This window comes from Symphodus melops (genome assembly GCF_947650265.1).
Source record: "Symphodus melops genome assembly, chromosome: 22".
Lineage (NCBI taxonomy): Eukaryota > Metazoa > Chordata > Actinopteri > Labriformes > Labridae > Symphodus > Symphodus melops.
The window spans coordinates 19,700,708-19,725,150 of NC_136712.1; the positions used below are offsets into that span (position 1 = coordinate 19,700,708).

Genomic DNA, 24,443 nt, shown 5'->3' on the forward strand with positions numbered 1-24,443 from the left:
TGTAGAGACGAGCTGTAGAGACGAGTTGTAGAGACGAGTTGTAGAGACGAGTTGTAGAGACGAGCTGCAGAGACGAGCTGTAGAGACGAGTTGTAGAGACGAGTTGTAGAGACGAGTTGTAGAGACGAGTTGTAGAGACGAGCTGCAGAGACGAGTTGCAGAGACGAGCTGTAGAGACGAGCTGTAGAGACGAGCTGTAGAGACGAGTTGTAGAGACGAGTTGTAGAGACGAGTTGTAGAGACGAGCTGCAGAGACGAGTTGCAGAGACGAGCTGCAGAGACGAGTTGTAGAGACGAGTTGTAGAGACGAGCTGCAGAGACGAGTTGTAGAGACGAGCTGTAGAGACGAGTTGTAGAGACGAGTTGTAGAGACGAGCTGCAGAGACGAGCTGCAGAGACGAGTTGTAGAGACGAGTTGTAGAGACGAGCTGCAGAGACGAGCTGTAGAGACGAGCTGCAGAGACGAGTTGCAGAGACGAGTTGTAGAGACGAGTTGTAGAGACGAGCTGCAGAGACGAGCTGCAGAGACGAGCTGCAGAGACGAGCTGCAGAGACGAGCGAGTGAACACAAGGAGAGAACGCTTGTGCTCAATATTCTTTGTTCTCTCAGAACGTTGGTCATGTTGGACGTGTCTCTCATGAACTCCGTGTGGGACATCTGAACCTCTCACCTTCATTTAACAGAAACACAATTATTCCTTCTGCTTGAGGATATTAAATGCAACCTTCATACAGTTTTCATTGGTTGTCCTCCTGTCCTGCAGGAGGCGCTGCAGGAATCTTTTTCCTCTTTAGCAGCTTCTTGTTGAGCTCGACGTTGGGAGCAGCGCTTCCTTTCAGTACTTCAGCGTTTGTGATTCTCTGTTCTAACTTCTTGTTTTTCATCTGGACTTATTTCTGCTCTTCGTGAGACACTTTGTCTCTGAACACGATCTTTGTGCAATGCAACGACACAAAAGGTGAATATAGGGCACCCTGTTGCAGCGTGCAACCTGCGGTCCTCGGTTTGATTCCCATCCTTGGCTCTTTGCTGCATCTCATCTCCCCTGTCTTGGCTGCACATCAGGCTCCCTAGAAAAGAATCCAGTGTGCAGTTTCTTGGTGTTTATCTGTGAAGTCTGCTTGTAGAAAAAGCAGATTTCCCTCCGTGTTTCTCCCGTTCTGTTTCCTCCTCTCTCAACATGTTCCCGTGTTCTGGCCAGCCTCCGTCTGAGTCACGCGGCGCTCTGAACGAACGGCTGTTCATCGCTGCAAAAAGCTGTTGACTCATGTTAGTTCACATCTTCAGTGACCCGCACGGAGTGACTTTGTTTTGGAGTGAATACATAATTGCTCCTACTCAGGTAAATATTTGGAAACGTTGGAGACTGGCTGAATTTAAAATGTTTTTGAAGGAGCATTGTGTGGAGCCTCATCCCTTTATGAATATTTAAATTGGGAGTCTGGATTACCTGAGGCGTGAATGCATTTAACAGAAGCAGACTCTCAGGATGTGCTTTTGTCCTCGCTCTCAGCACACGTCATGTTCGTTTCTGCAGGAATACATCCAGATCTTTCTGCTGGAAAGTGTTGCTTGGCAACGCTGTCCAGCTTGTTGTTGTTGTGAATGGTTTGGTTTGTGAGTCAAGCTGTTGATGCTGACCGATGGCACGTGTGTGACGAGATGGATCTTTGAACCTGAACACGTCTGTGCGACAGACTGGTTCATACATACTTTCATTTAAAGTGTTTGTGTGTCAGTTCTTTCCTCTTTATTCTGAGCTCATCATTCAGCTGCTCCACCTTTAACACCTGTTTCCCTCTCAATCAGACCGTTCATAAGAATGCTTGTTGTCATCCTTTCAATGGAGTTAGTGTTCGGACCTCACAGTCTGGGACGCACCGGTCTAATCACCAGGTTGACTCTGATTCACATAAAAGGTCACATGACCTCCTCCTCTTCTTCAGGTGAAATCAGTGTCCTCGCTCCTCTTCATCATGTGTGTGAAGTGTGTTGTTGTAAATCCACTCTGATCCTGTATTTGATCATGTCTATAAACCCCTCTATTTCAGCCCTGCTCACAACAGGCTGTTTCTGTGTCTGTAGCTTTAAATATGTAAATGAGCTGTGTCTGACCACGCCCCCTCTCTGGAAGGGCTCGGGTGTGCTCGCAGCTTTCTGGCTCCATGTCCTATTGTTTACGGTGAGAAGGCAGACCCGGGACGAGCAGCTGCATCAATAAACTGATCAGATGTCGACTCCTGTCAGACGAGTTATTGATCAATGTGATCCTCATAAACATGCATGTATCTCAGCTGTCCAATGACCTCAGACTCAAATCTGTCAGGGCGAGGTCACCTTCAACGCACCATCATCATCATCATCATCAGTGGATCTGCAGAGGAGACAGAAAGATGGTGCTGCGTCTCTGCTGTCGTGAAGGTGTCAGGATTATTTTGGACTTTGGGCTGGATACAGAGCAGAGTCTAAAGGTGTGAAGGTGGCCTCACGTCACGCAGAAGGAAGTGTGTCAGAGCAGATGTTGGATGGAAAGCTGGATGGAGCTTTTTGACAGCATTAACATGACTCTGATGCTTCCTTTAGTGACTGTTTGGAAACACTTGACTACCCTGGACATCACAGATATATGATGCAATCATTCAGAAGATGAATTTATGTATCTTTGGTCCAAGAGGAAAGCTTGTCTGCACTTTCATTTTCTTCTTCTGATGCTTTAAGGGATTTTTCTGAACCATAACAATCAGCCTGTGAATGTGCAGGACGTTGGCACACAGCTCCTCTCCGGCCTCTGACAGCTCAAAATGTTGGTTTTCGTCTGCTCTGAATCTCTTTTGACTTGATCCAGTCTGACCACTTGTCAGGACGGAAACATCCCGCTCACGCGCTCTCTCTCTCCAACAAACCGATTTAAAAGGAGGAGAGTTGTGGCGTCAGTCTGCAGAGAGGATCGATCACCTGGCTCTGATGTTCATGAGAACGAGCGCTGATTACAAACTCTGATTTCTGAGCACATTGCAGAAGAAGAAGGGCCTTTAAAGCCGCCCAATGTGTCCATGCATTTCTCTGCAGACGGCTCCTTAATGTGAGGAGAGGACGTTTATTGATCAGAGAGCTGCTCGCTAATAGAAGTCAGATTACTGTGATGAGCCTCCTGTCAGGGTCAAGAGCTTAATTTTGTATCTGTGCAGGTCTCTGAGGCTCCGTCAGATCCTCGCTCTCAGAGCCTCCGAAACATCTGACCTCTGAAGCAGAGGCAATCCATAGTCTCAGATCCTTCAAACAGCAGGAGCCACTTTGAGCTAACTCTGAGCTAACACTGAGCTAACTCTGAGCTAACACTGAGCTAACACTGAGCTAACTCTGAGCCTTGACTGAGAGCAGCTTCTGGTTGGAGATGTTTGTTAAACCGTTAAATCATGTAGCCGGCTTCATATCTTAGAAGAATTCAGGAAGTAGACTGTACCAGTTTAGACACTGAACCACTGATGGTCATGAATGGGTAACTACTGTGTGTGTGTGTGTGTGTGTGTGTGTGTGTTTTAGGTGCAGGACAGAGGAGATACAGGAGGAGACGTGCTGTCTCTCAGGACTTGAGATTTATAGTTTTCTGTTGGTGCCCGAGACAATCAGAGCAGAAACATTTCAGGAAGAAGCTGCTCCGTTTGCTCCAGATCTCAGTCTGGTTAGATCTCAGTCTGGTTAGATCTCAGTCTGGTTAGATCTCAGTCTGGTTAGATCTCAGTCTGGTTAGATCTCAGTCTGGTTAGATCTCAGTCTGGTTAGATCTCAGTCTGGTTAGATCTCAGTCTGGTTAGATCTCAGTCTGGTTAGATCTCAGTCTGGTTAGGTCTCGGTCTGGTTAGATCTCAGTCTGGTTAGATCTCAGTCTGGTTAGATCTCAGTCTGGTTAGATCTCAGTCTGGTTAGATCTCAGTCTGGTTAGATCTCGGTCTGGTTAGATCTCAGTCTGGTTAGATCTCAGTCTGGTTAGGTCTCGGTCTGGTTAGGTCTCGGTCTGGTTAGGTCTCAGTCTGGTTAGATCTCAGTCTGGTTAGATCTCAGTCTGGTTAGATCTCGGTCTGGTTAGGTCTCGGTCTGGTTAGATCTCAGTCTGGTTAGATCTCAGTCTGGTTAGATCTCAGTCTGGTTAGGTCTCGGTCTGGTTAGATCTCAGTCTGGTTAGATCTCAGTCTGGTTAGGTCTCAGTCTGGTTAGATCTCGGTCTGGTTAGATCTCAGTCTGGTTAGGTCTCAGTCTGGTTAGATCTCAGTCTGGTTAGGTCTCAGTCTGGTTAGATCTCAGTCTGGTTAGATCTCAGTCTGGTTAGGTCTCAGTCTGGTTAGGTCTCAGTCTGGTTTGATCTCAGTCTGGTTAGGTCTCGGTCTGGTTAGATCTCGGTCTGGTTAGGTCTCGGTCTGGTTAGGTCTCGGTCTGGTTAGGTCTCGGTCTGGTTAGGTCTCGGTCTGGTTAGGTCTCGGTCTGGTTAGGTCTCGGTCTGGTTAGGTCTCAGTCTGGTTAGTCCTTCATCCTGTCAGCAGGTCTCAGAGATCTTTGACCTGACCGAGTGTTTCTTCGAGTTCAGAGAGCTTTAACTCTTCAGGTCTTCGAGTGTTGGTTCACAGAATCATAAACATGGATCTCCCAGACATCGGGGCTAAGCTGCTCTGTGAGTGTGTTTAAGATGTCGGGACGTCTCTACAGGTCAGAGAGAAGAAGCAGGACTTTGAAGGTCAGGACAGAGGTCAACCATAAAACTACTTTTTGTGTGAAGTGATTTTATGATTTCCTGTCGTTTTTCTGCAGCTCCTTCAGTCTGCGTCCATCAATCTTTGTGACTGTCAGGTTTTAACTTTATCAGTGAAACATTTCCTGCAGACGCCCGACACGTCTCCAAACAGACTTTTATAATTACACATGAATGAGCAGCTTCCTGTGCTGATGAGTTTAGAGCTCTGAAAGGATTCCTCTGACAGCCTTTGTGTCGGAGCTGGAGGTGAGAAATGTTCCTTTCTGCAGCGTCGACACAAAAACACAACGGCAGGTTTCTATTGTTGGAGGAGAAAAGAAACGTTTTTCCAGCATTTGGGAAGTTTAAAAACTCTGTGGATCGATCTTATCTCTGGTTCGGTTCAGACCGCAGGACGCCAGGAACTCCCTGAAGATGTAAATCTATTGAGTGAGAGAGAGCTGTGACAGCACAGCAGGTAGAGAAAAGATTAAACAATCAGAAGATGAAAAACTCGATCCAGCTGCTTCAAGTTTTATATTTTAGGGACGTAGATATTAACTTTCCTCCCAGCTCTGCTTGTCAAGGCTACCTGTAAGATCACACCTGTGGGAGGAGTCAAACAACTGTTTGATCCCCAGCTCCTGCAGCCACATGACACTTAACCCCAAACTTTACTCTGCAGCAGCCTCTACCATCAGTGTGTGAATGTGTATGAATGGATGAGTTCATACTGATGGACTCTGCAGCAGCCTCTACCATCAGTGTGTGAATGTGTATGAATGGATGAGTTCATACTGATGGACTCTGCAGCAGCCTCTACCATCAGTGTGTGTCTGTATTGTAAACTTCTCTCTCCGTCTCCTCTGCAGGCTCCATCACACGCTGCTCCTACATCAAGTATCACTACTCCTCGGCTACGATACCCAAAAACCTCTCGTACAACATCACCAAGACGATAAGGCAGGACGAGTGGCACTCCCTCCGTAAGTGTTCCTGCTGTAACTCTTCCACTCAGGCCGTCTTTCTCTCCTGCTCCGACGTATAAACCCGAGCACTCATCTCATTTAGTCTCTACTGAAGAAACTGTTCCAGCCAATACTGAGGCTTTCAGAGCAGGAACATGTTGTCGGTCTGAAAGGATCTAAGTGTTCTGTAGGTTCTCTGTGTTCTAGTTAGATCGGGATTCAAACCGTCGACCTCTGTAGGCTCTGTGTACCAGGGGTCAGAGGTCAGGTTTGTGGTGGGTTCTGGTTTAGTCTCTACTGACCGAGGGACTTAACCAAACCTGTTTGTTGCTGAGCTCGTAGTTACAGTCTGGCTTTGACCCCTGGCGCCCCTGATGCCCTCTACTGGTCGGGTTAAGGATAGCAGTGCGATCTGTCTCCTGTGCGTGAGTCTTGGGTTAGGGTGTCCTCCGTTTGCTGCTGGATTACATCAGTCTGTCAGACGACTCCGCAGGGAGCCCGTCTCCTGCAGAGCTGCCATTCACCAGACGCTCCTGCGTGGCCGCTGAGCCGACTGGAAACACGCTCTGACCTCAAACTGTCAGCCACTCGGGGCTGACTCGTCCTCCTCTGTCAGGTGACGACTCGGGAGAAAACTTGTGTCTGCTGCGAGGAACGCGCTGCTGTCGGGTTTTTTTCCTCCGTGAGGCTCCGTCCAATAAAACCAGAGAAGAACATTTCGAGCACACACACAGCGAGGGGAGGTGTGCTCGACGTTCTGCTCTGTTCATGAATCCTTCTCTTCCTCCTGTCTGAGTCGCTCCTTCGGCTGCTTTTATTCCAGACATTCATTTGTAAAAGTTGTTCTTTCATGTTGAATCTTAATCCGTCAGCTGTGATGACGAACAGGAAACAGTGACTGAGCATGTGCAGGGTGCTGACCTCATGTCTGAACATTAACGTCAAATCAGCCTCTTCAAAATGGCGTCCTCGTCACCACTTTGAATCATCCACAAGGCGTTTCCCGTTCAGCGTCGCTCGAGCTGATCCCAGAGAGGCGGGGCTACACCAGTCAGCAGCCAATCACAGGGCTGAGACACAGACCTGGGGTCCATATACAGTCAGCAGGTGAGGAGTGTGTTTACATGGACCCGAGTGTCCCGGGTCTGAGTCCAGTTCTGATATGTTTACACACTCACAGAGAAACCTGCTTCTTTATACGCATGATCAATAATCTGATTAGTGCAGGCACAGAAGATCAACACCGAGGCTTACGCATAAAAAACTGAATTATAACAAAAACATCCGTTTAATTTACCGCTCGCTCATCCAAAACAAACTCAGTCCATCCACAGAGGTCGATCACTGATACAGCCACCAGGACGCGTGCCGGGTCCAAATTATATGACCTTCAATTATATTTCAGGTTTCATTCGTGAAACATGAAAGTGATTCCTCGCTCCAGAATCAGACGCTCTCGTCGTGTTTGTTTGGCGTGTTGCTCACAGGCTGAGTCAGGCGTTATCAGCTGTTATCAACGTCACAGTATCTCTTTCTGAGTTCTCCAGGTAGCAAAATCAGGACATGACGTTTACGTGCACAAATACAACCACGGGACACTTCGAACCCCGATCATGTAAACGCTCTCAGTGACTGTCGGGGATCCGGAGCAGCTTCTTCTTTGTTCCAAACATCCTGAGAGACGCTCCATCCCTCTCCTACAGCTGTCCTTCAGCCCTCCTTTCATTCTCTGTTTGATGTTCCAGTCTGCAGCAGAGCCCTGATATCACACGCTCTCCATGCTCACTCCTCAGGTCCAGGACCAACCACCTCTGAAGTTTGCTCTGCATACGGAGTGGGAGGTGGCGGCGTGTTCTTTAACTATCTTTGGAGGCTGATGAAAACACATAGCTCATGTTTATGGCAGGAAGGTCACCTCTCCGCAGCGCGAGATGTTTAATGTTCTTATTAGCGAGCCGATCCACGCGCCGCCTCAGAGAGAGATTACTCGTCTGAACGATGGCCTGTCGCTCTGACGCTGAGAGGACGAGAAACAAAGGACCTCCGAGGGAGCGTCGGCACTGTCTAACAAATCAATGAGAAGAGGAGTCCGATTAAATCACATCCGGGACTAATCAGGAATCTCATCCCAGACTCCGACTGTGACCGACAACGTCGGATGAGCGTGACTGCAGAGACGCTGACCTGAGATCAGATCTGACTCTGCAATCCAAAGCTCATCAGATCCATGAAGTTCACACACCAGGTTCAGCCTGATGTTTAAAAGCAGCTTCACTTTAGGAGAAGACTGAGTTTTATTTTGAAGGGACAAAGGAGCAGCTTCACTTTAGGAGAAGACTGAGTTTTATTTTGAAGGGACAAAGGAGCAGCTTCACTTTAGGAGAAGACTGAGTTTTATTTTGAAGGAGACAGGATGCTGACTCTGTCTTTACATTGGAACATAAGTCCTCCTTTGGTGAGAACCAATTCAGCGCCCCTCCTCCAGAACCAAACCTCCTCAGCGCCCCTCCTCCAGAACCAAACCTCCTCAGCGCCCCTCCTCCAGAACCAAACCTCCTCAGCGCCCCTCCTCCAGAACCAAACCTCCTCAGCGCCCCTCCTCCAGAACCAAACCTCCTCAGCGCTGCTCCCTCAGCGGGGGGTGAGGATCAAACAGAAAGATAACCCAGCTCAGGCAGGGTTTGACAGATTTACCCCCAATACGATTTGATGACAGTGTGTGTGTGTGTGTGTGTGTGTGTGTGTGTGACTCTGACACCCCTTCAAGGCCTCACAGATGAACATGATACTCATTTGTTTCTGTCAGTCAAAAACGCTGCACAACCGAAAACCAACCCTGATTTTCTATTTGTGCAGAACATCAAAGCATCACACACACACACACACACACACACACACACACACACACACACACACACACACACACACACACACACACACACACACACACACACACACACACACACACACACACACACACACACACACACACACACACACACACACACACACACACACACACACACACACACACACACACAGCTTTATGGATTAAGCCATAAAACGGAGATGCTGTTTAATCTGAGGTAGCAGTAGTTTAAATGCTTCATGCTGCTGATCCTGCAGAACGCCAGAACGCTGTTTACCTGAGCAGGTGGAGGGCTGCAGCAGGAGGAGACAGGAGAGTTTGACTCAGTGTTTACCTGAGCAGGTGGAGGGCTGCAGCAGGAGGAGACAGGAGAGTCGACTCAGTGTTTACCTGAGCAGGTGGAGGGCTGCAGCAGGAGGAGACAGGAGAGTCGACTCAGTGTTTACCTGAGCAGGTGGAGGGCTGCAGCAGGAGGAGACAGGAGAGTTTGACTCAGTGTTTACCTGAGCAGGTGGAGGGCTGCAGCAGGAGGAGACAGGAGAGTTTGACTCAGTGTTTACCTGAGCAGGTGGAGGGCTGCAGCAGGAGGAGACAGGAGAGTTTGACTCAGTGTTTACCTGAGCAGGTGGAGGGCTGCAGCAGGAGGAGACAGGAGAGTTTGACTCAGTGTTTACCTGAGCAGGTGGAGGGCTGCAGCAGGAGGAGACAGGAGGGTTTGACTCAGTGTTTACCTGAGCAGGTGGAGGGCTGCAGCAGGAGGAGACAGGAGAGTTTGACTCAGTGTTTACCTGAGCAGGTGGAGGGCTGCAGCAGGAGGAGACAGGAGAGTCGACTCAGTGTTTACCTGAGCAGGTGGAGGGCTGCAGCAGGAGGAGACAGGAGAGTCGACCTGAAAGCTAAACAGAAGATCAGAGTTTGAATCTGCATTTCTCTGTCCATGGTGCTGAAAGGGCATTTTCACTGCTCCACCTGTTGGACATTGCATGCATTTCATATTATTATACATTCTTGTTCTTATGTTATACTTCCAGAGATTGTTCTTTTACTAAGGAACAGCAAAAATGTTCAGAGCTGCTTTTTAAAATCAGTGAATTCATCCACAGACAGTAGGAAGCGAGCTGCACACGGCTCTTCTTGGACTTTCAGGGTTCTTCAGACGGCTGAGGTTTCCATGATGAAGATGTTGTGCAGTTAGAGAGAAGCAGCTTTAGTCACAGTCAGCAGAGACACATCTGAACCTGGCTCATGTTCTCTGTGAGTCAGGAAACGTCTAATGATAAATATGTGAATAAACACAAACATGAGGTTTTCAGTGTGTTAGTCTTCTACAGACACCTGCAGCTGTTTCTTCATTCAGCTTCAGCGTGTCTGGAATAAATCACATCAGTCTGTTCAGCTTCTGCTCTCAACATGACCGTTTCTACCTTTTGGAAAAAGTCTCCATACAGAAACCTTTCAAACAGGTTGGTTTAGGGTGAATGTTTGTTTTTATTCCACCTCTTCCAACGTTTGGACTGATCTGCCTCTAAACGTCCTGACAGTAACACCCAGAGAAGACGAGCTCGTGCTCAGCCTGTACTACGCTCCGTACCTTCATATTGATTCTGTGAAGGCCTAATGTTGGTGTTCCAGTCTGGGAGGTCACATGGCGTTTTGACGTTGCTGAAGCACGGCACAGTTTGAAACGGCGGTCTACATGTTGATTCTCTTCACTCTGTTACAGTAGCTGGGACCCTCCTCGTTATTGTTTTCCTTTGTTTAATTAATGTGAACTATTGATGCTGTTTATATTTCTGTTTTCTTGGAGCTGCTGTAACAACCAAATGTCCCTCATTGGGGATCAATAAAGTTTATCCTTATCCTTTAACGTTCAAGGGATTTCAGTCTTTGTAAATATAAGCTGAGCTAAGAGTTAGCCTGAGTTAACTTGAGTTAGCCTGAGTTAGCATAAGTTAGCCTGAGCTAACATGAGTTAGCCTGAGTTAACATGAGTTAGCCTGAGCTAACATGAGTTAGCCTGAGTTAACCTGAGTTAGCCTGAGTTAACATGAGTTAGCATGAGCTAACATGAGTTAGCCTAAGTTAACATGAGTTAGCCTGAGTTAACCTGAGTTAACCTGAGTTAGCCTGAGTTAACATGAGTTAGCCTGAGTTAACATGAGTTAGCCTGAGTTAACCTGAGTTAATCTGAGTTAGCCTGAGTTAACATGAGTTAACATGAGTTAGCATGAGCTAACATGAGTTAGCATGAGCTAACATGAGTTAGCCTGAGTTAACATGAGTTAGCCTGAGTTAACCTGAGTTAGCCTGAGTTAACATGAGTTAACATGAGTTAGCATGAGCTAACAGGAGTTAGCCTGAGTTAACCTGAGTTAAACTGAGTTAACCTGAGTTAGCCTGAGTTAGCATGAGTTAACTTGAGTTAGCCTGAGTTAACCTGAGTTAGCCTGAGTTAACATGAGTTAGCATGAGTTAACTTGAGTTAGCCTGAGTTAACCTGAGTTAGCCTGAGTTAACCTGAGTTAGCCTGAGTTAACATGAGTTAGCATGAGTTAACTTGAGTTAGCCTGAGTTAACATGAGTTAGCATGAGTTAACTTGAGTTAGCCTGAGTTAACCTGAGTTAGCCTGGAACTTTTTACGTCAGTAGCTACAGTTCAAAAAGCGTGTTTTCATCATGCTTCAAGTCCTCCACCAATCACAAATGTTCAGTGTAGTAACCCTGTACTTTCAGGAAGTATAAGACTCCAGGACGTCCTTTAGACCCTGGAGGGGTCCTTTAGACCCTGGAGGGGTCCTAAAGTTCCTGGTTTAGGTTTTAGAAGAGGAAACACAGCTCCTGTCACCGATCAATCAGCTGCTGTTATTTACGTGGATGTTGCTTTACTCCAAAAAGTTCCCTTCATGTTCTCGACTTAAAGGATTTATGCAAAGCAGCCGGTAATGACTGTGATAATAATTAGTGTATAAATCAGTTTGTTTCCTTATTTAGAGGTTTTGAAGAGGCTGCTGATTGGCAGGATGAGCACTCACACAATCACTCTCAGAGTGGATCTGAAGGTATATCTGCAGGCACTCGTATGGATTCCCTCGTCTCGTTGATAATGATTGATGGGGAGTACAATTAAGCATAATTAGCCAGGCGGAAACGCTGCAGAAACACAGCGCTGGCGGTCCTGATGCAGCTCATTACACTTTCAGACTCTGCAGAAGAGAGGAAATTATTCAAGTCCAGACGTGTTGTCTCCAAACCCACGGGCCGCTGATTCATCACCGCTCATCCGTACCAAGCTTCAGTCCAAAAGGAAGGAACTTCAGGTCGCCAGAGTCCAGCAGGGCGACCACTGTCTACAGGGAGAGCTGACCAATGAGCACAGAGAGCTGACCAATGAGCACAGAGAGCTGACCAATGAGCACAGAGAGCTGACCAATGAGCACAGAGAACCGACCAATGAGCACAGAGAGCTGACCAATGAGCACAGAGAGCTGACCAATGAGCACAGAGAGCTGACCAATGAGCACAGACAGCTGACCAATGAGCACAGAGAACCGACCAATGAGCACAGACAGCTGACCAATGAGCACAGACAGCTGACCAATGAGCACAGAGAACCGACCAATGAGCACAGAGAGCTGACCAATGAGCACAGAGAGCTGACCAATGAGCACAGAGAGCCGACCAATGAGCACAGAGAGCTGTCCTATGAGCATGCTCCTGAGTCTTGGTAATAAGACACTGTAAACATGAAGAAAGAAGGGCATGTCGTGATGACTCAAAGGGTTGACCCTGATCTGACCTGCAGGCCGTTCAAATGGTCATAAAGGCGTGTCACCAACTTCCAATGATCTGCCGGATGTTAGCGTCAGCTGACGGGGAAAGTTGCCCCAAAGAGTCGTGAGTCTGTCAAGAAGCATGACGATCAAGAGTGTCTCACGAGGATTTGAAACAGCTCATTCTCAAACCATGCTGGTCAGGAGCCCGGCCCTTCAAAATAAGAGCCCATGGTTCCCCTCCAGGGCCAATAGCTGGGTCAGGAGCCCGGCCCTTCAAAATAAGAGCCCATGGTTCCCCTCCAGGGCCAATAGCTGGGTCAGGAGCCCGGCCCTTCAAAATAAGAGCCCATGGTTCCCCTCCAGGGCCAATAGCTGGGTCAGGAGCCCGGCCCTTCAAAATAAGAGCCCATGGTTCCCCTCCAGGGTCAATAGCTGGGTCAGGAGCCTGGCTCTTCAAAATAAGAGCCCATGATTACTTTGTAGAATCTGTTAACATCCGGTTGGATTTGTTAATGTTTGTATTATGCAGGCCATGATGTCTGTCCTGCAGATACAGATAAGAGACAAATGAGCCTCCAGTAGAGGTCACACAGGGTCTCATAAACATCATTGATTTCCTCTCATAGCTGACTGTATCATTTACATGAACAGAGTAAGGTCCATGCTGCATGTCGGTCTGCAGCTGGTCGATGCATTGCTGCTGTCTCACGTTTCCTTCTCCTGCAGAAAACATGCAGGAGTGACGTGATGCACGGAGACAAGAGCAAGTAAGTTTCATCTCCCCAGCCGGTTGATTCTTCATCAATGTTTCAAAGTATTTTTACCATTTAAGAACTGCAGCTTTAACATAGAGCTCTATGGAGACTGACTCACTGCAGGAGACAGACTCTAGTGGACACTGGAGGAACAGCAGCTGTAAAGTTGGACATTTTAACATAGAGCTCTATGGAGACTGAGTCACTGCAGGAGACAGACTCTAGTGGACACTGGAGGAACAGCAGCTGTAAAGTTGGACATTTTAACATAGAGCTCTATGGAGACTGACTCACTGCAGGAGACAGACTCTAGTGGACACTAGAGGAACTGCAGTTGTAAAGTTGGACATTTTAACATAGAGCTCTATGGAGACTGAGTCACTGCAGGAGACAGACTCTAGTGGACACTGGAGGAACTGCAGCTGTAAAGTTGGACATTTTAACATAGAGCTCTATGGAGACTGACTCTAAAGGAATAGCAGTTTTTGGTAATTTTTCCAGTCGATACTCGTTGGTTAGTTTACCTTTAAATAACCTTCCAGGAGATAATCCATGCAGTGATTGTGTGTTTGTGCATTTCTGCACCACAATGCTGCTTGATAAAATGAAATCTGACCTTGAGTTCCACTTCCTACAAACCTCTTTGCAAACAAATGAAGTCGTAGATAAACACATTTCTTTTATGAGACAGGGTGAATCAAAGGTCTGTGCATCATATTCCACTACAGATGTTTGAGTTTTTAATATCTGTGGAGTCCCAGCTGAACTCTGTGACTGATCAAATCTTATTCATTTCAGAGGATCGATTGATTTCAATCAATACAGAGCTCCACCGATCATATATATGAATACAGGTGATTTTAAACGCTGACTACATCACAAACATTTCCTGAGCCTGTTTATTATTTCATGTTAAAAGATTCACACAGTGAATAATGAAAACTGACTTTATAATAACCGAGCTGATTATAAAATACAAGTTGAGAATTTAAAAAATGTAATGTAGAGACTGTGCTGCGTTGTGGTCGGTGTATTTTCAGAATAAAACGCTTGTGTTAATCTTCTCTCTGTTGCTCTATATTTGTCCGTGGAGATAATCCGTTTGTGCATGCGAGCTTTTCCTTCAGTCTGAAAATAGCTCTCACATCCTCCAACTCCTGCTTCCATTCAAAATGGCTGGTGGAAGAATTGTCACACACACACACACACACACACACACACACACACACACACACACACACACACACACACACACACACACACACACACACACACACACACACACACACACACACACACACACACACACACACACACACACACACACACACACACACACACACACACACACACACACACACAGGTTTCCTTCTGACAATCCAAAGTTGAATGATTTGGAAGATGAACGTCGGGTTGCTTGATTTGAACTCATGACTCTTCAGTTTTATATTCTTGATCTTGTGTTTGGGCGGAACATCATGAAGCTTGCTGATTGAAGGACATGTTCGGCCATGTTCACTGCTCTCCTCCACCTTCATGAACTAAACTTTATCCTCATGCGGGGGGGGGGGGGGGGGGGGGGGGCGCTCTCTGTGATGGTTTGAAAGCTTTCCAGGATTGTCCCTCAGAGGCACCCTTACTCCCTTCCTCAGCTGTGATGAAGGCAGGCTGCAGGATCATTCACCAGATGACTGTGACGACAGAACAATCTGCTCCAGGGTGTGTTAACAACACAAAGCTCCTCAAGTGAAACATGTAGACTCTGACATACAACATGTGTGTCTTATATAACACGCCATCAAACATGCCACAGAAAAATGGAGCCAGCTTTTCTTTCTGACTCCTTCATCCTCCTCGTGTTTGCACGGAGCCTCATCTCATGCTCGTCTGCTCCTAAACTTCAAAGCAGCACCAGACTGCTGCTGCTCCTCCTCCTGCTGCTCCTCTTCCTCCTCCTGCTGCTGCTCCTCCTCTTGCTGCTGCTCCTCTTCCTCCTCCTGCTGCTGCTCCTCTTCCTCCTCCTGCTGCTGCTCCTCCTCTTGCTGCTGCTCCTCCTCCTGCTGCTCCTCTTCCTCCTCCTGCTGCTGCTCCTCCTCTTGCTGCTGCTCCTCCTCCTGCTGCTCCTCTTCCTCCTCCTGCTCCTCTTCCTCCTCCTGCTGCTGCTCCTCTTCCTCCTCCTGCTGCTCCTCTTCCTCCTCCTGCTGCTGCTCCTCCTCTTGCTGCTGCTCCTCCTCTTGCTGCTCCTCTTCCTCCTCCTGCTGCTCCTCTTCCTCCTGCTGCTCCTCTTCCTCCTCCTGCTGCTCCTCTTCCTCCTGCTGCTCCTCTTCCTCCTCCTGCTGCTCCTCTTCCTCCTCCTGCTGCTCCTCTTCCTCCTCCTGCTGCTCCTCTTCCTCCTCCTGCTGCTGCTCCTCCTCTTGCTGCTGCTCCTCCTCTTGCTGCTCCTCTTCCTCCTCCTGCTGCTCCTCTTCCTCCTGCTGCTCCTCTTCCTCCTCCTGCTGCTCCTCTTCCTCCTGCTGCTCCTCTTCTTCCTCCTGCTGCTCCTCTTCCTCCTCTTGCTGCTCCTCTTCCTCCTCCTGCTGCTCCTCTTCCTCCTCTTGCTGCTCCTCTTCCTCCTCCTGCTGCTCCTCTTCCTCCTGCTGCTCCTCTTCCTCCTCCTGCTGCTCCTCTTCCTCCTGCTGCTCCTCTTCCTCCTCTTGCTGCTCCTCTTCCTCCTCCTGCTGCTCCTCTTCCTCCTCCTGCTGCTCCTCTTCCTCCTGCTGCTCCTCTTCCTCCTCCTGCTGCTCCTCTTCCTTCTCCTGCTGCTGCTCCTCCTCCTGCTCCTCTTCCTCCTCCTCCTCCTGCTGCTCCTCCTCCTCTAGTTTTAAAGGCTGTGTAAAGTGTGATGCTCTGCTGGACAGCTGTGAAGGAACATACTGACTGAGGACAGTTTGTCCTGCTCTCCGGTCAGTCTCCACTTCTGTGTTAATAAAGTCCTGCTCGACCCTCCTCTTCATCACTGAGCTAACGTTTACTCACCTTTCTCTAACTCTGTCTGACAATCTAAACCCAAGATCATTAATCCTGCAAAATGTTAGCTGGTAACAAAACAATCACCTGAGCAAAGGTCAAGCAAAGGTCAAGACAGGCCTGAAAACTCATAACGCATGACGTTGAAACCATTTATACTGCTGAATTCTTCCCTCCATATTCATCTTAAACCGCAACCTCCAGTGTCCACTAGAGTCTGTCTCCTGCAGTGAGTCAGTCTCCATAGAGCTCTATGTTAAAATGTCCAACTTTACAGCTGCAGTTCCTCCAGCGTCCACTAGAGTCTGTCTCCTGCAGTGAGTCAGTCTCCATAGAGCTCTATGTTAAAATGTCCTCCTGTTCAAATATGGTCAAGACGTCAAAGTGAAGCTTCAGATTGGAGCTCTAGCAGCCCCTCTGCTTCTGAGAGATCAGTTGACTAACAGGAGATGAGCGGTGAAACAGAGTGTTCAAACATCACTCTGCACATGCAATAGAAAGTTTTTAGTTTCAGATAAATTAAAGTCACTGTGTCTCCCTGACTCCTGTGATCCCAGCTCGTGGTGCAGAGATAGTTTGCAGTACTGAAGTGAACTCTCTTCTCACTTTGTCAGAGACAGTAAACTTGTGTGTACTGTCGGTGTGTATTTCCTCCATACGTTTCCTGCGATGTGTGTTAGCATTGCGGCAGAGGATGACAAGTCCACACTGCATTTTTCCCCCCACATGAAGTCCTCGCTAACCGCTAATCCGGTTAGTCACATCACAGAGCTTCTGTACCCACCAGCTCACAAATCCTCCAGTCATTTACCCTGACGCTGAAAAAGAAGAAGAAGAAGAAGAGCTTAGTTTATTTTGACCAACTGCCACTGAAGATTTCACAGCGCTCGTCGCTCCTCCTGCTTTACTGTAATTAGCTCACAGTTAATGATACAGTGTGTGCCGGACACAAAGCTTCCAATCACAGCTCAAGTCTACGTTTTGTGGAGTCGTCTCTTTGCAGGGCGGCAGCAGGAGGATTATCTCCTGGCTGACATTGAAGAAGGAAAAGAAAGTGTGAAATATGAAACACAGTGCAGTTTATGGTCTTTAAGAGAGAGAGAGACGTTCCTGCACAAAGACGGACGACACTGATGCAACCTGCTCATGTTGAGCTTCACATGCAGAGAGAGTTCTTCTCTATCTCTGGATCTCCTCAGACGTGGAGGTGATCTGCAGCACCTCAGGGCGTCACTGTTGCTTTATGTGCCAGAACATGCAGCATGCTGTGCAGGGGAAGCTCATGTGAGCGGACCTCCATCTTCCTCAGGCTGCATTTTAATGATGTGACAGGCGACTCCACGTCTGCTTAAAGGTGTGTTCAGTCCCTTTAAACATGCCGAGCGACTCTCCTCTTCAAGCAAAGTGAAAGTTGAAGACGAGCGTCGGAGAGGTGAAGATGTCCGGCCACAGGTTACATCTTCAATAAAGTCTTGTGCTCATTGTTTGGAGGAGGGAGGAATCCTCGCTGACAGATCATCTATAAACCTGCTGTTCGGTCACTGTGATTAACACAAACGCTGTGGACGTCTTTGGGTCTGTTATTTGATTGGTCCGTGGATAGAGTCGTAAATCAGCAGAGAGTGAAGACGTGTCGGGAAGCAGCCACGGGCCGGACTTGAACCTGGGCTGCCTGTTGGGAGAACTCCAATATGCATTAACCGCTAGGCCACCCCCTCCGTTGTGTGTCAGTAATGCATACTCTGTTTTTATTATCAAACTATTATTATGACCCGAAGTCTTTAAAAGCTTGACTTCAGAGATTTAATCCATGGAGGGGTCAAACATTCAAACGACCTTTAATGACCTTTAATAAAGAAGAGCGAGACGTACGAGAGCGCCCGCCACCTGAACGCAGCCACGCTTTATTTACCTGCTTCAACCCTTCCTAACAGTCAACACACCTTCAGCCCCGTCATTCAGCAGCACGCGGCGTGCGTGCGTGACAGGACACATGGCGGTCTGTGGGGCGTCAGGTTTGTCAGCTGCTGCTTCGAGGAGAGGACGCTGCGCAGCGGTGACACTGATACCTCCATGCTCCAGTGTTTTAAAGGTTGTACACACAGCATGTTGTCGTCCCCCCACAGTACAGCTGAGCTGGTCACGTCACATGACCAGTGCTGAGTCAGCAGGACGCTGTGTGGGGAAACCTGGCTCCGCCTCTTTGAGGACTCTTCAGGTAGACTCTAAAGGAGGATCAACTGAGTCTCCTTCAGAAACACTATAGACTGGTGTAGTTTTGAGTCCTAGAACCAGGAAGTGAGTTAGCATGTTAGCTTCATGGGTTGCTAACTCTAAAAGTCTAAATGTGGATTTTTTTTTTTTTTTCAAGATTTGTTTTTGGCCTTTTTGCCTTTAATGATAGAGGGAGGACAGTGGATAGAGTTGGAAATCAGGGAGAGAGAGTGGGGAGAGACATGCGGGAGATGGGCCACAGGCCGGACGCGAACCCGGGCCGCCCGCGCGCGAGGACTGAGCCTCAATACATGGGGTCGCGCGCACTGCCGCTGCGCCACCGGCGACCCCCTAAATGTGTATTTTGAATGTGTTTGTGTTTAGACTGAAATAAGGTCTGTGGTTAACACAAGCTGAAGAGATGTTGATGTTTTGTTAGACGAGATAAACTATGTTAGCTAAGACCCCACTTGTGACTTTTAAAGTTTTTACGTGAACTTTAAACGGCGGTTGCTAACGAGTAGCTAACTGAAACTACAGTGGTTGTCATGGAGACATTAAACGTCATCACGCCGGGAACTCTCTCTCTAATCCTCCTTACAGCCTCTAGTCATGTTTTTCAGAGCTCTTGTAAATATTAGGTTAATAAACAACTTATTAAGCTAACGTTTAGCTAGCTTGTCAAATCCGCTGATTAGATTGATGAAGCATAACGGTCGTTAGCTTGTAGCATAACGTTAGCTTTTTACTTCTCTGGGCTGCATTAACTCTTCAGACTTCATATAAAAATGATGTTCATCTGTAAAGATTATCAGCTGAACTAAACAGCATCAGAAACGTGTTTGACACACAGATTATTTTCTGCAATGATCCAAAATCCAAAGCAAAAATCCCAGAGGCAGATTTACATAGGAACCACCGGCGCCATTTTTTCGGGTTGGCCTACAAAAATACGTCATTACTATACTAGTCTATCTCTTCCTCTCTCTGTTTGTTCGATCGCCCCCCTCACATCAGATCTCTCTCTCTCCTCCCACAGTTTGACTCTCAGACACTCTGCTGTCTCTTCCTGTTTCACAGTTCAGACTGGAAGTCCTGCAGGAAACACTGATAGACGTCAGCTCTCCACTTCTCTCACACAGCTTTTATTTTTTTAAGCAAAAGTGACGATTCTTCCTCTGAGAGTACGTAGAAATGTCCACAGCTGTCTGATAAGACGTCCAATCAGAGTCCTCCATTCTTACAGGCCTCACCTTATTAAGACATCTGTGACATCATCGCTTCATCTGCTGCCTCTCTTTCATCTGCATCATCAAAGGTCATGACTTCAACCTTCTCCTCCTTCTGCTGCTCCTCCTCCTGCTCCTCCTTCTGCTGCTCCTCCTCCTGCTGCTCCTCCTTCTGCTGCTCCTGCTCCTCCTCCTCCTGCTCCTCCTTCTGCTGCTCCTCCTCCTCCTCCTGCTCCCCCTTCTGCTGCTCCTCCTCCTCCTCCTCCTGTTCCTCCTTCTGCTGCTCCTCCTCCTGCTCCCCCTTCTGCTGCTCCTCCTCCTCCTCCTCCTGCTCCTTCTCCTTCTGCTCCTCACTCCTCCTCACTCCTGATGTAACCGTCAGGAGGTCACTGCATTTGTTCGAGGTGAAGAAGATGTGAGGTCAAAGGTCAAAGGTATAATACGTAGAATTCCAGTGTTTATTTGGGGGAGCAGTGGAGAGAATCACTCCCATGATTCCCAGCAAGCCTCGACTTAATGTCATGTTATTGTTGTGATTGAGCGCCCCCTGGTGACGTGTTTCACACACTGAGTTTAAGACTTCAGGTTTAGGGAGGAGTGACGCCTCCCTTTTTTAACCCCTTGGTGTCGTGGCCTGCAGAGGAGGAACCGTGGAGGCTAAATCCTGGCGCTCCTCTGAGTGCTGACATTTCTGCAGACGTGGATATTGTGCCCGTGTGAGGCTGTGAAATCTTTTTTAACTCGCTCTCACCTTCTTCAAAAAGACACATTTACATATTTTAGAGAGGAGTGTGCGAGTGAACTAAAACCATCCTGTCACTTCCTCTTTGTGCTGCTGTCTGTGTTAAGCTCTCAGCCCTGAACATCCTCTCCAAGTGAGCGACACTCTCATCTCCATGCTCGCCGCGTCCACAGCTGCACACTTTAATGCCTTAAGAGCTTTTACTGCCTCTCTTCCTCTTGTCTGGTTCCCTCTCTCTCTCTCTGCTTCCTGTTCTGCTCCTGAATGGTCGGAGCAGCTCTCGGGGGCCGGACCGGAGCGTCGCCTGCTCACTAACTTGGCACGCTTCCTGGAAAGATGAAGAAAATCTTTTGTGAAAAAATGCTGACTCACAGAAGTTCTGTTTTTATCGGCGGTGCCAGCGGAGCGGCCCGTCAAAGGGACGCACAAACAACCATCAACACAGAACCAACACGTTAATGGTGCTGTGCTTTCAAGCTTCAAGAAGATCCTGACTGTGAGCACAGTCAGGTTCCAGGTCCTGAATCTGCAGACTAACCCGGGTTAATCCAGGTCTTTGTCTGACGAGTCTGGATTAGAGAAAGTCCTCCTTTTATTCTACAATGGAAACTCAACACACACACACACACACACACACACACACACACACACACAGACAGACAGACAGACAGACAGACAGACAGACAGACAGACAGACAGACAGACAGACAGACAGACAGACAGACAGACAGACAGACAGACAGACAGACAGACAGACAGAGTTAACGTCTGTCTGAGAGAGACGTTGCCATGGTTACAGTGATGGACAGCTGGAGTGACCCAGCTCTGAGGACTGAGGTTCAGTTCCAACCCTCGGAGGATTACAGCGCCCCCTTGATGAACTGTCGTGTAACTGCATGCTGGGAAGCTGAGTCCTCCTCCCCCGTCCTCCCCTCTCCTCCTCCTCTCTCCTCCCCCGTCCTCCTCTCACCTCCCCGTCCTCCCCTCTCCTCCTCCTCTCTCCTCCCCCGTCCTCCTCTCACCTCCCCCGTCCTCCCCTCTCCTCCCCCGTCCTCCCCTCTCCTCCTCCGTCCTCTCTCTTCCCCCGTCCTCCTCTCTCCTCCTCCCCCGTCCTCCCCATCCTCCCCCGTCCTCTCTCCTCCTCCCCCGTCCTCCCCTCTCCTCCCCATCCTCTCTCCTCTCTCCTCCTCCTCTCTCGTCCTCTTCCCCCGTCCTCCTCTCTCCTCCTCCCCCGTCCTCCCCATCCTCCCCCGTCCTCCCCTCTCCTCCTCCTCCTCTCTCCTCCTCCCCCGTCCTCCTCTCACCTCCCCCGTCCTCCCCTCTCCTCCCCATCCTCTCTCCTCTCTCCTCTCTCGTCCTCCCCTCTCCTCCCCATCCTCTCTCCTCCTCCTCTCTCGTCCTCCTCCCCCGTCCTCCCCTCTCCTCCCCATCCTCTCTCCTCCTCCTCTCTCGTCCTCCTCCCCCGTCCTCCCCTCTCCTCCCCATCCTCTCTCCTCCTCCTCTCTCGTCCTCCTCCCCCGTCCTCCCCTCTCCTCCCCCGTCCTCCTCTCACCTCTCCCGTCCTCCTCCCCCCGTCCACCCCTCACCTCCCCCGTCCTCCTGACGGCGTTCTTCATCCGTGACATATAATCTTCTTCTCTGCTGGTTTTCAGCGTGTCGGAGTAATTACCCTCCTGCAGAGCAGGCTGCTGTCCTCGTCCCCTGGTTTAAGCTCCGCCCCCTCGTCCCCCTCGTCCTGGTTTCTGGGACTTTAACAGACTTTAATAAGATGTTTGTCTGTAACCTTGATCATCACAAACAGCTGCTGAGACTGTCCTGTGTGTGTGCAGACCTGCGGAGGATGACGGCGGGCTTCATGGGCATGGCGGTGGCCATCATCCTGTTCGGCTGGATCATCGGCGTGCTGGGCTGCTGCTGGGACCGAGGACTCATGCAGTACGTGGCCGGACTGCTCTTCCTCATGGGAGGTGAGTCACATGACTTCGTATGAAAGGTGTGATCGTTCACACGCTAACGCTGCGTCTGAGGGGAGGGGCCAATCACCGCCTCCTGCTCGCTGTTCAAACACGCTGTGACACAGCGAGCCTCTCGTCCTGCTCACCTTCATGACGAGCGTGACTCTCCTCTCAGAGGTCCTCAGGTGTGAGGCGGCCCTCTCCCTAAAGCTAAGCTAACCAACTGACACACACACACACACACACACACACACACACACACACACACACACACACACACACACACACACACACACACACACACACACACACACACACACACACACACACACACACACACACACACACACACACACACACACACACACACACACACACACACACACACACACACACACACACACACACACACACACACACACACACACACACACACACACACACACACACACACACACACACACACACACACACACAGATTAGTGCTGTGCCCTACAGTTGTATAATGAACAGGCAATTAAAAAGTCAATTATATTTGTTGGCAGTGAAGCAGCAGAAAGAAGCCGGGTCAGTGTGCGGCGTCCAAATCACAGCCGAGCAGCCGGCGGCGTCGCACAGCCCCCAACAAGCAGGCCGGACGCAGGAATCATCATAACGGGAGCCAATCAGAGCAGAGACGTCTCTCAGACTTGAGACTGGCTCTGCATGCTAGCGTTAGCCAGGGCTGCGTGTTGGTCGGCCTGACGCAGGTCGTCTCTGAGTTACTGCTGCCTCTCGTCTCGTCTCCGGCTGCTGTTTGATGTCTTTCCTGTTTGATCTTCTGTCCTTTCAGGAACTTTCTGCATCATCTCTCTCTGCACCTGCGTCGCCGGCATCAACTTCGAGCTGTCCCGTTATCCGCGGTACCTGTACGGTCTGCCCGACGACATCGGCCACGGCTACGGCTGGTCCATGTTCTGCGCCTGGGGCGGCCTCGGCCTCACCCTCATCGCCGGCTTCTTCTGCACCCTGGCCCCCTCTGTCCAGCCGATACCCAGATCCACCTGCCCCAAGTCCCGACAGGAGAACGGCACCGTCTGCTAAAGACGACCGACTGAACCCCCCAAATCAACAAACTGTCTTCATCCGTCCAATCATCTCCAGTCTCTCCTGGGTATTTTTTTTATCTGTGTGTGTGTTTAAAAATGGCTGTCTTGATGATCTTGAAAATAACAGAAAAAAAAAAAACGGAAGAAATATTCTGGAACATTTGAAGTCGTGTTGGTTTAGTTGTGGCGGCGCGGACGCTGAAATGGAAACACTGCAGAGGAAACTGAGGACTGAGAAGGACTACATGGAGAGGCTTAAACCCGTCTGCCGTGAGAACCTGGAGGGAAACTCGCTTCCTGGAGCCTCCTGATTGGAGGATTCAGAAGGAAGAGGACCAAACATCGAACTCTGACCTCGCTGGATTGGATTATCCATGGACTGTCCCACTTCTGTCCCTCTGATGTTTTGGGGACATCGTGGTGAGGAGGACCATGTTGTACATTACTGTACAGAATATTCCAGAGAAAAGACAACCAGGACCTGTCATGTTGGACCAATAGGGACCTTTCATTCTCGTGTAGGTGCATTCCAATCCGTCCAATCATCCTGTATCGCCATTTAGCGTTTTATACATCCTCTCCGATTCAAAGTGTTTCCTTTTTACTGAACCCATCATGTTGGGAACGAACGCGTGTGTGTGTGTGTGTGTGTGTGATTTGTTCCTTTCTAGTCATAGAGGTAAGTGTGTGTGTGTGTGTGTGTGTGTGTGTGTGGGGAGGTGTTTGTTTTGAAGTCTCTACTGAAAAAAGTTGTAAAGATTAATGGTAGTGACAAAGCGGGACGTCTGCAGACTCAGCAGATCCAGAGCGAGTTCTGCTGCTCGGAGCGAGCCTCACCTGAAGAGCTCCGCCTCCTCCTAACACGCATCTTTTTATGTTCCTGTCGCTAACAGTGGAGCGCTAGCAGGACGTTCTCTGAGCTGCATCAAAGCACAAGGTGCAAAAACTGAGAGACTGAAGAAGAACCTGCAGACAACCAGAACACACACACACACACACACACAAATACACACACACACACACACACACACACACACACACACACACACACACACACACACACACACACACACACACACACACACACACACACACACACACACACACACACACACAC

General features: G+C 49.0%; 1 protein-coding gene across 4 annotated transcripts in view; it reads left to right on the forward strand.

Annotated features, from left to right (window-relative positions):
* The window catches only part of tmem178bb (transmembrane protein 178Bb), a 56,168-nt gene extending 31,725 nt beyond the window's left edge, over nucleotides 1-24,443 (forward strand). For all 4 annotated transcript variants that reach the window (XM_079334964.1, XM_079334966.1, XM_079334965.1 and 1 more), the window contains 3 exons: nucleotides 5,600-5,713; nucleotides 22,113-22,250; nucleotides 23,071-24,443. In XM_079334964.1, coding sequence (XP_079191090.1) covers nucleotides 5,600-5,713; nucleotides 22,113-22,250; nucleotides 23,071-23,321 — 503 coding nt within the window. In that variant the 3' untranslated portion in view covers nucleotides 23,322-24,443. The remainder of the gene's footprint in view (nucleotides 1-5,599; nucleotides 5,714-22,112; nucleotides 22,251-23,070) is intronic.